General features: G+C 51.7%; 2 protein-coding genes across 4 annotated transcripts; one reads left to right on the forward strand and one right to left on the reverse strand.

Moving 5' to 3' along the window:
- The first annotated feature begins 230 nt into the window (after positions 1-230).
- On the forward strand, positions 231-10,129 carry mettl9 (methyltransferase 9, His-X-His N1-histidine). 3 transcript variants are annotated; one of them, XM_015360404.2, is made up of 7 exons: positions 231-321; positions 963-1,118; positions 1,943-2,133; positions 2,744-2,953; positions 3,530-3,714; positions 8,201-8,283; positions 9,499-10,129. In XM_015360404.2, exons 2-7 carry the CDS (start codon positions 963-965, stop codon positions 9,811-9,813), a joined length of 1,140 nt encoding a protein of 379 aa, XP_015215890.2. In that variant the 5' UTR covers positions 231-321; the 3' UTR covers positions 9,814-10,129. The 3 variants fall into 3 exon arrangements, with proteins under 3 accessions (XP_015215890.2, XP_015215891.1, XP_006637274.3); XM_006637211.3 differs by lacking the exon at positions 231-321 and adding an exon at positions 732-879; XM_015360405.2 differs by lacking the exons at positions 231-321; positions 9,499-10,129 and adding an exon at positions 731-879 and having other exon boundaries at positions 8,201-9,041.
- On the reverse strand, positions 2,478-7,543 carry si:ch211-139g16.8 (immunoglobulin superfamily member 6). The gene is made up of 6 exons (XM_006637230.3): positions 7,253-7,543; positions 6,088-6,420; positions 5,820-5,926; positions 5,490-5,543; positions 4,975-5,088; positions 2,478-4,221 (listed from the first exon to the last, which is right to left on the reverse strand). The coding sequence occupies exons 1-6, from the start codon at positions 7,326-7,328 to the stop codon at positions 4,168-4,170; spliced, it is 738 nt and encodes a 245-aa protein (XP_006637293.2). The 5' UTR covers positions 7,329-7,543; the 3' UTR covers positions 2,478-4,167.
- Positions 10,130-10,647: the final 518 nt, after the last annotated feature.

The raw sequence follows: 10,647 nt of genomic DNA on the forward strand, positions 1-10,647 counted from the left end.
ATCATTGCATTGTACTGTATTCTCCTGCCCACACTGTGCTTCATATTTTTAAAGCCGTAATCTTAATTCGGGGTTGAGATTTTCAGTGTAATACGGCTTGAAATAAAACAAGATAAACGTGACCGGTATATACCTGTACTAACCCGAAGCCGGATGTTCCTCTTACTACCTCTGTCGGTGAAAGTCTATGTTAAATACAGTTTGTTGTTGGGGCTGCTGTACAAAGGTCATTCTGCAATCAAACCAATACTCCTGCAGAAATGATAGAAGTATAACTCATGAAATGGACAATAAAAAGCATTTATTTACTGTTTTTTAGCCGTAAGTGTTTCATGGTTTTGTATTTTAATTGTATTCATGAATGTTTGAAAGATTTAAAAATAAAATTCTATAAAAAAACTCGATCTGAAATGACGCTTTCGGTTCTAGGATTCGTGGAAACGTGATTTAATTACATGTGATTTAATGGGAACTGAATTATTTAGGTCTTTATTAATATTGTAAAGATGTAGGAACGCAATCTATTCAAGTCGAAGTTTTTGTCAAGTGAAATTAAATCTCCAGTTATAACATGAACATACCTAAGTGGTAGTAATTAAAATGCCAGCTGAGACTAAACTTGTTTATTCTTTAAATGCTGTTCTGCAAAAACAAAATCGCTGAAAATGCGTGCAAAACGTTTAATGCTCATGCAGTGAGTGCATAAGACTTGAAACTTTAAAGGGTGGGGACGCAATTAAGTGTGACACAGGAAGTAAACGTGGAACAGATTCACCGGCTTACTTGTTGAAAGAAGGTTTATTCGAGCAAGTTAGTTTACGGTTGAAGTGGAGGGTCCAGTAACAACATGTCACCTTTCAAAGCCAACAGCATGTACAGGTCGGTACGCTTTGCTTGCTCGGAAGGTCTGGCAGGAGTCGAGGACTCTAGTTTTTGAGTCTCGGTCTGCTTTCTGTCTGCAGATGAGGCGGCTGCTGTTTGCGGTCTGGGTGCTCTTTTACTTCGTCTCGCTGCTGGTTATACGGGAAATGTGGACCGGGAGATACCTGAGGAGTCCACTGGCCAGGGCGCTGCTGGTCAACATGGCCAGCGAAACGGGACCGCACGGCTCTCAGGAGGTACCGGGGTGACAGTGGGCTACATGTGGGGCTGGGGACGGGGGCAGAGAGTTGTTTGCTAATTTAAGCAAATTAAGCTTTGCGTGAAGTTGTGCATGTTGTTGTACTTTTGTTTTCCTTAGTTTATCCACACCCTGGGCGTTTCCTTGTAAAGTTTCATTTTACTCCTATTTTTTTTTTTAGCTTTATTTTAACAGTAGATGCCAGTAGGGCGGCGTTGGGCTTCAACCAGTGTTGTTGGCAGATTTTTAAATCGCCCCCTTGAGCAGGTTTGAGAGGGATTGGGAATGTAGGAGTTGCAGTGATTCATTATATATTCATTATTATGCATTTATTGGAAGAAAGTGTTCGAATGAGCAGGCTGAGGGAGGCACAACCACCAAGTGTGGTTGAATGTTTACACCTCTCCTCCAAACGCAAAAGACAAGCCTTGCGTTACGGGCAGTAATGAGACTGAAGCCTGGCTGTGAGGCCTGTGCCTGTGTCACCCCTGGGGACTTCTGAAAAGCTGTGATTTTTCAGGCTCTGCAGGAGGCTTCATCAGGCCACAGGACCTGTTCACAAGGGTCATGCCAGGTGCCAAATAAGGCACACCGGCGGTAATTTCGAATCTTGCAAGTGTTAAAACTCGCAGGGTTTCGTGCTTGACGTGTTTCCACGGCGCCAGCTGCACTGGTGCTGGGAAGCGAGGCAGACGCAGTGACCCGAGCTGTTGCTCTCCGAGGCCCGCAGGCCGGGTTCTGGGGTGTCGTGCCCGGCACGAGAGCGGGCCCTGTGAGAGCCAGCGCCGTGTTGGTGATGTCTGGGCCCGGGTGTCTCCGCAGTGGTACCGGTGCTGCCCGGAGCTGCTGGGCGAGCCCCTCCGGCCCGCCTTCGTTCAGAGCCGCCTGGATGAGGACACGCGCGCCTTCCTGAGCCGCAGCGAGGAGAAGTCCAGCTGGCTCCTGATGCAGCTCTACCACTCCTTCATGTCCACCCTCTTCAGCCCCTTCCTCTCCCGCACCTCCATCAACGGGTACGTCTGCCCTCCTGCCAGCCGGGCTTCTGTCTCCCCCGCCCCCCATCTCCCTGTCGCCCTCCTGGCCAGGCGCGGTGTCTGTGCTGGGCTGAGGGTTCCAGTGTTGTGAAGCTGCCGTGTGTAGGATCATGTCTGCACGCCCCCTCTACCCCGGCCATGCCCACCCTGCCCGGCTCGCTGTCTCCTCGCCGTTAAGGACGTGAGAAAGGCCTCTAGACGAGAGGAGCCCCTCTAGCCCTCCCAGAGGACCCACGATCTCGCCAGCTTGAGCCGTGTGGCTCGTTACACCACCCCTCCCCCCCCTCCACCTCCCCTGGGGTGAAGAAGTGCCTCCCGCTCCGTTTCAGTTCAATCCAACCAGCTTTATTGGCACGACCGATGAATGACAGTGTCGCCAGACCGGACACGATCGGCACAGACCTTTTTACGACACGAACGCATCGCAGGGCATTTTCATACAACACAATCAGCACACAGCTTTGTTGAGGCATCAGGTCCCCTTGCAGTCTTCTCTGGTCAAGACGACAGAGGTTCAGCTCGTCTCTCTCGCTCTCTCTCGCTCTCTCTCGCTCTCTCTCGCTCTCTCTCGCTCTCTCTCGCTGGCCAGGTTCCTGGGCCGCGGCTCCATGTTTGTGTTCTCCGCCGAGCAGTTCCGCAGCCTCCTCCGGATCCCCCCGGAGTGGAGGGCCCGCAGGCTGCTGGACCTGGGGGCGGGGGACGGTGGGGTCACCGAGGTCATGAGCCCCCACTTCCAGGAGGTCTACGCCACCGAGGTGTCGGCCCCCATGGCCTGGCAGCTGCAGCGGAGGAACTACACGTAAGAGCAGGTGGCCGTCCGCGCGGCAGCTCGGGCTGTGGTCGGCCGTGAGGCGAGCAGTGGGAGGAGCTGGTTCAGGAACAGAGCGGTGCAGTCACCATGGCGGGTCCCCGAGCCTCGACCCGAGCTGTACAGAGCCAGCTGGAGAGGTCCGGTGACTGAAACGGCAGCTCAGGAATAATGCAGAAAGAGATGGAAGGAAGAGGCGTGTGTACACTTCAAGCTGGACTGTTGGGTGACAAGTCTGTAGAGGCAGGATGTCGCTCTAACATCTCTAGGATGTTCTCTGAAAGCCTAACAACTTACTTCGCTGTACCTCCGGAGAGAGTGTGTTCTGTTTAGGAGGCTAGTTTATATGGGGAGTCCGGGTGGGGTTTTGCGTCCGCGGGCGTTGGCTACAAAGGAATAAGCAGGGATGCCCGCCGCTCTGAAAAATTAAAAAGGAGGAACGCGAGGTATCTGCTGCTGGGCCTTGTGGGGGTGTTGCAGTCTCTCCCGCACCCTGTGCAGAGCTCTGCTCGGCCCTACGTGGACTAGACAGAGGGCCCAGCTGATCTCTCCTGCCCCCTCCCGCAGGCTGCTGGGCATCGACGAGTGGCAGACCACGGGCTTCAGGTACGACGTGATCAGCTGCTTGAACCTGCTGGACCGCTGTGACCAGCCCCTCACCCTTCTGCGGGACGTCCGCCACGCGCTGGAGCCCGCCACGGGCAGGCTGGTGCTGGCCGCCGCGCTGCCCTTTCACCCCTCCATAGAAGTGGGTGAGTGAACGAGTGAACGAGAGCCGGGCCTCGCCGTCTCGCTCCGTTTCCCATCATGCCTCGCCGGCGCCACCTCTTGTCTCCTTCGGTCCGTCCATTTCGGTGCTCTGCGCGTCTCCCCGCCGTCTTCCAGCGCGCCCGCGCCCCTCTCCTCCTCCAGCGTGTGCTTAGCCACTTCCTCTCCTTTTAGGGCCTGTCCGCTTCCTGGGTAGAGTGGCCTTCGCTCCTCTGTAGCTTGTGTTGTGTAACAGCAGCAGATTTACAACATAACAGCACCACTCTGAGTGTTTCATTCACTGGCGTTTGGGCTCTTGATACTTGAGGGTATGCAGACCGAAATTTAAAAATCGCCGATCTATCCAGTCTGAGGTCAGTGCTGCCGGACTCCAGCCTGTGTGTCGGGGGGGTCAGGGTCTGTCCCTGCATGATGTGAGCCGGCGGTCATGTTGCGTGTCACATGTTCTGATAAATGTCGTCCATAATTGGGGGAGTCTGAGGGTCCTCAGGCTAAAACCATTAGATAGAGAAGAGCAGACTGAGTCACAAAGCACTTTTATTTTACTAAACATGTATTAGCAGAATGTATTCCTCTGTTTGATGGGTTTTTTAATATTGCCGGACTGGATGCGTGGTGGTTTGGATAAAAGATATGTCTCTCCTCTGGCAGACCTGCAATAGCTCAGACTCTTTAGTAGTTAGAGGTGATACCACACGTTGTGTTTCCAGAAATCTTCTTTAAAAACAGAGTAATAATAATCTATGTCTAAAATAAGAGTTTCAAAATAATAATAGTAAGGGAGCAGACCTGAGGTTATCACAGAGAAAATTCTAAAACAACCTTCCTTCACACAATTCAGGCTGTGCGGTTTAGAACTTGTCTCAGGTTTGGTACAGGCCTGGCTCCAGAGACAAGAACTGAATCTATTTAGTCTTGGACAGAGAAGACTAGGAGACCATCTGATCTGGGCATTGAAATGCTCAAAGGCATTGACACAGCCAATCCAGTGGACATCTACAAAATCCAACAGTAAATCGCAAATCTCTTTACACCACTTGTGGGAGTGTGGGACTTCTTTCAGGAATCATCTGGATGAGTTTCTCTGATCAATTAGCTGCTGTCGTCTCAACTAACTCATCTGGCTGGGCGCCCTCCTCTCATTTCGAACCTTTCTTACACTCCTGTGTTTTAGGAGTGTCCTTGTCGCAGAACGCCTCTCGCAAAGAGAGGAATGTCTTGCCCGTCTTCCGTTGTGAACTCACCTGTGCCAGAGGGGGGTTTTCTTCGCTTGCACCCTTGGTGTCCCTGTGCATCTCTCCCCCCCTGTACATCTCCTGCACCACGGCACGGAAGTTGTTCCTCCAGGTGGAGTTATTCTGTGGAAATCGGAAAAACGGACAACGTTTCCGCACGGAAGAGCTTTATCACGGAGCTTCTCCTTTCAAGACGGCGTTCAATACAGAACTGCATCCGGTAGCCGCAGGTCTGCTAACGAAGCTAAGTGAATGCAGGTGTTCTGCCCAAAGATGTAACCCTACCGGAAAGTCATGTGGGGGTTGAAAAGGAGCCATTTGCAGCTCCGTGCGTAATCGAAATGTACCTCAGGGGGTGGTGCAGTCAGGCCAGTGTCTGTTGAAAGAGGCTGTGCCAGATGTGACTTATCTATTCTGACAAACCCGTCTCCGAGGGGCTCTTGCTATTGCGTCAGCTGGTGGTTCCCCGGAGGTGTTGAGAGAAAGGGGGTGAGCGCTGGCCGTGCACTGGGCTCCCAGCTTACCTTCCTAGAGGAGTCGTCCTTCGCCCGCCAGCAGAGAATTTTGCTTCGCCCGCCCTGGGAGGAGGGGGGAGACGAAGGAGGTTAGTCCATCGGTGATAATGCAGCGTCTGGGGTCAGTGCATCGGTAGAAGCGTCAGTATAATTTCAGATTTTATTGCATGTTACCCGGTGATGCAAAAATCAGAAATTCGCAAGGAAAAAACAGCACGCCTGGATGAGATCTCCTCGGGAACACCGGAGAGAAAACAGGGATAAAATTGCCTCTTTTTTTTTTGCGGCTTTTCCCCAAAGACATCCTTCCCGAGCAGGATCTCGGAGGGGGGAACTGACCTTCTTGTGGATCAGCAGGATGATGATCGCAAGGTTGTAGAGGAACAGGAGCACGATGACCGTGGACAGCAGCGCCTTCCCCTGCGGATTGGCGACGTGGAGTCTACCTGTCGAGGCGGGAGAGAGACACAAGGGTGTGATCGCAGCCGTGTCCCCTACAGGGGCGGCAGGGACTCCACGTGACAGTGAAAAGCTGACCATCGGTCTGAAGCTCAGGATCTCTTTAACCCTGTGCAAGCCTTGTGGAGGAGGAGGAGGCTGGACTGACCTCTCACGAGCAGGACGGTCCCTTTCCCAGTACTCCTGGCTCCAGGTGCTGTTGATCCCGAGAAGGCGATGCCGCAGTAGTACACCCCGCTGTCGTTCGCGTGGACGGGGCTGATGTCCAGGGAGTCCCCTTGCGGGGCGTACTTGCCGTGGGTATGGAGCTGCAGCTGCTCGTGGGAGCTCGCCCGGAACACGAACCAGTAGACGGACCGGTGCCCAGGGCAGCCGGGGGCGGTGACGGCGCAGGGGATGGTGACGGAGGAGGTGTCCTCCACCACAGACATCTCCCCCGGCTGGGAGACCTGCACGGAGCACCCGTCGGCGGGGCAGGCTTCTGAAAGACAGTCGAGATGCACGCCCGGCGTCTTTAGTTTTGGTGGATTTAAAAACAGTACTTGTACAGCGGAGATGGGAGGGCAAAATAGTGTGGCGGGTTTTAGTCTGGTCTCATAGCCGACAGGTTGTGGGTTTGTGGGTTGGGGTCCCTGCTGTTGCACCTGGGTGGCAACAAATGTTGATTTGCATAAGTGGTGTTCATGAGGCTTTAATCCATTCATCAGAGATGTCTTCTATTGACCTCTGATTCATCAGGAAATTCATGCATTTGTTTAAATATTATAATGCTGAATAACTTGATTGATTAGCCATAGCATCTTTTATATATGACATTAAGTCAGTTTGTGGAAAACGTTGTTTAAAAAGTCAGGGGATCAACACTTGCGTCAGTGACTACAGGTGTAAACGTGATATATCCCCAACAGAGGAAACTGGCTGACAAAGAGGCATCTGTCTGGAAACTGGACCAAACCTCCTGTAATTTCCAGAAGGTGCAGAGCACAAGGGCTAAATTGCTTGTGACTGGATCCCACCCTTCCCCACACTCGCCCTCCCTGAGCCAGGAGACCACATTTTGAGGAGCACAGAGCTGAGCCTCTTCTGTCCCTGTTTTCAGTTTCATGCATTGAAATCAGTGGAGGCAAGGAAACGTTGTGGAACCACTGAAATATACTGGCACGCCATTAAATGGCAAGGAAAGCACACGTACCTCTAGAGGTCTTCTTTTTTTATTCTGCCACTTCAGATTAGCAAAACATAGCGTGAGCACAAGGGAGAAACAGACGAGTCTCGTCCCCCCCGGTCCTGCTCCAGGATGACCTGTGACTTACCTTGTACAATGGACAGAGCCAGGAGGAGTCCCGCGATGCACAGTCTGTCCAGCGAGTTGCTGGAAACTCTCGCCATTATCAGTTATTGTACAATGTCCGCAGCTCTTAATAGGAGGGAAACTCCTCAGGTTCGGTCCTTACAGAACATCTCGGTCATCGTGGATCAGCTGCTTCGAGTTCCATCTGGCCTTCTCTGTGCTCCTGTCCAGCTTTATAGCGAGTAGACTGGGGTGAGGCTTTGTCACCTCACTGACTGTGCTGAAACTCAAGTTGGCTGTCAGGAGTTCGGTGCAGAAGGACTGAAAAGGGAAGTGAAATCAGAAGAGAGTTGCATTTTATTTTTTTTTTGCATTGTGGTGAGAGCAGTTTCCCATTGCAAACGGATTGGGTCAGTAGAAGCCTCTGTTACATGTCACGTGAGCATATTAGAGTATTGCGCTCACCGTATTGTTTTCCAATATTGCGTAGCAAGAGCGAGCCAGAAGGAAATTTGGTACTTTTTGGAAAAATTGTGTAGTCAATCGCCAAACTCAACCAAACGGCCGGGCCCATGTTAACAACTTCGGCATGAATCTCGCAATTTCCCTACGGGATTAATAAAGTATTATCTATCTATCTAACAAACCGATCCTTATGGAAGAAATTCTGGCCCAGAGGATCCTGCGGCGTTGTCTTGTGTAAGAGACCAACTTGTCAGGGTCTTCGTAAATCCTAAATGACTCCGCAAACCAAACATGGTTTCATATGCGATAGAAAGTGTAGATTTTTGGTCACACCAGGGAGTTTAATTGTGCTATAAAAATGACCGTGTGGTTGTGAAACCATTATTAGCTCATAAAAAAAGAGAAGTATCTTGCGTAACGGCACTACAGACGGCAGCAGTTTTTGCCACTTGACTGAAGGAGAGCCAGAGGTGATGTCATGACCCCCGCTGCTTTGTGTCCACAGGTGGAAAGTGGGAGCGGCCTTCAGAATACTTGAAGATTAAGGGAGAAACGTGGGAGGAGCAAGTTACCTGTCTGGCCAATGAGGTATTCCAAGAGGCGGGGTTTGCTGTGGAGGCGGTGACAAGGCTGCCCTATCTCTGCGAGGGGGATATGTACAATGACTACTATGTGCTGGACGATGCTGTGTTTGTACTGAGGCCACTGGACTGACCCCTCAGCCTCTCGCACGTTACAGCAGACTCGGCCCTTTCCGTACGGTACAGGCGTTGATATCTAAGAGTCCGTTTTGGTAACCACAGAGTGGATTATTCCAGTCTGAGGACTAAGGACATCATCAGACCTGAAATCTGAGACTACAGGTGGGATTTTTGGTTTTAGGAAAAGTAGTTGTTTTTTTTTGTCTATGGGATGGGTTTGTTTTTAAAGATCTGGACTAAGGTACACGGCCTGGACCACCCTGCCAGCAGCACAGTCGGTGCTGGTGGAGCAGAAGGAAAGCCAGAGTCATGCCGACTGTCTCCTGTATCCTTGTTACAGGCGTCAGTGCAACATAAACGGCAGTGTGACATCATCACCGGGGGACGGGGTTCACCGCTAACACTGTGCAGCAAATCGACCCCCTCGCCTTCGGTACGAATAGCTGTTCATTTCAGCCAGGCGCTGTGACGTTAAGGCTTCTACATCACAAAAACAGCATTCCTTTAAAAAACAGCGATCTGGAGGAACTGTAATTTTCTTTTTTTTTCCTCTGTAGTATGTGATGTATAATCATCATTGCCCAGTTTATGTCCTTAGGGTAGGCAGGTTACATAAGACCATAAACTGTTTTATTTCAACAGTAATTTTCCCCATTGTTCATTGCAGTAATACTCTACCAAACTGAGGAAACCTCCGTGGAGGTTAGCCCTCTGTTAAGACTCTTATCAGCCATACTTCTCGGTAAGGGGATAGGAGACCGAGGAAGACCAGGTTGCGGTTGTAAGTGGTGTTGGCAGACCAGTAGGTGGCGCTCTTACTTAAGAACCATTACCAGCTTCCTGCATGTAACGGGGTGCTCAATGTGAGGTGTAGTGACAGGAGGCAGAAATCACCAGCTAAGCGCCGCATGTAACGAGAGATGTGGAGTCACTAAAGTGTTCTTGGACTAACATTTCTTCATCATTTTATGTACTGATCCCTGCTTCCCCAGTCCTGACATGCATGGCATGTTGGTTTGATGTGTGTATACATTCCACGCTGTTCGCCGGCTCCAGACCTCCGCGACGACGGGTTTTCAAAGTGCCATCCATCTTTTTAAAGATCGGCTCGGATGCGGTCACGCATAGCGGTAAATCGCGGAGAAGGAACGGGGTGGTCGCGAGGTCTGTGATCGAGCCCCGAGGGAGGGTGGCCAGTCCTTCCGCCCGGTTGCGTGGGACCTCGGAGACGGTCACCCCTGCGCGGGCACACGGCAGTGGACTCGGGTTCCGGACCGGCGGCCGTTTCCGTGGTCCCCGCGTACACGAACAGCGAGTGTCCTCCTGCTGGCCGTTCAGGACTGCTGGTCAGGGGACATCGGCGACGGGCCTGCGCGCAGGGGGGCGTTTCACGCAGATCGGTGTGGTACCTGGCTAGTCTTCCTCTCGCCTCGGGGAACTGCAGCGCTCGTGACGACGGTGCTGGGCGATCTGATGACCCCAATATGTTTCCAGTGGAACATTACTCTGCCGAAGCCTGACCTTTGACATGTCTTATGTGGAGTGTGGGGGGCACAAAGTTTGTAATCGTTTGCTTTCATGTTAGTACAAGATCCATCACTTATTTCTGGGCTACTGTTCGCTGTGATTTTTTAAATCTCAGGGTGTTTTCTGTGCATCGTTCAGTTTTTAATCACCACAAGAGAAGTATGGCCTGTATGAACTCTGGTGTCAATAAACACTTGTCCTCTACAGCTAGGTATTGTCTCCATCTGTTGCTTCAGCTGCTGGGCTGCAATTCCTCGTCCGCCTGTTTGTGATTCTGGTCTTGATCTGGTCTTAACAGTGCCGCCAAACTCACTTGATCGACCTGAAGTTTTGTTTTCATCAGCCGTGGATAAAATATCCACCTCTTCTCTCATTGCACGGGGGGAAAAAAATAAAAATAAAAATAAAAACCTTATCCTTTTTTGTGAAGGCGGGGGGTGGGCTGGACTTTTTAAAGTTCAATGCATGTCCTGGGTGGGAGAGAAAGCGGCTAGCGCGGTTTTCCCCTGCAGGGGCTGTGCGCGCAGGCCAGTAACAGGGCCCTCAGAGTAACAGTAGCCGAGGGCTGAACGTGGAGAAGCCGGCAGCGCGCTCTCGGAGGTGCCAGCGCGAGCCCGGCACGGCGGGTGCCCCTCGAGGTGCCCTCACTGTACCTGATAGCCTGATGACGTCACTGACCTCATTAGGTGCAGAATCTTAGGTTCCTTGTTCGTGGGATGGGATG

The sequence above is a fragment of the Lepisosteus oculatus genome, chromosome 19 (assembly GCF_040954835.1).
Source record: "Lepisosteus oculatus isolate fLepOcu1 chromosome 19, fLepOcu1.hap2, whole genome shotgun sequence".
NCBI lineage: Eukaryota > Metazoa > Chordata > Actinopteri > Semionotiformes > Lepisosteidae > Lepisosteus > Lepisosteus oculatus.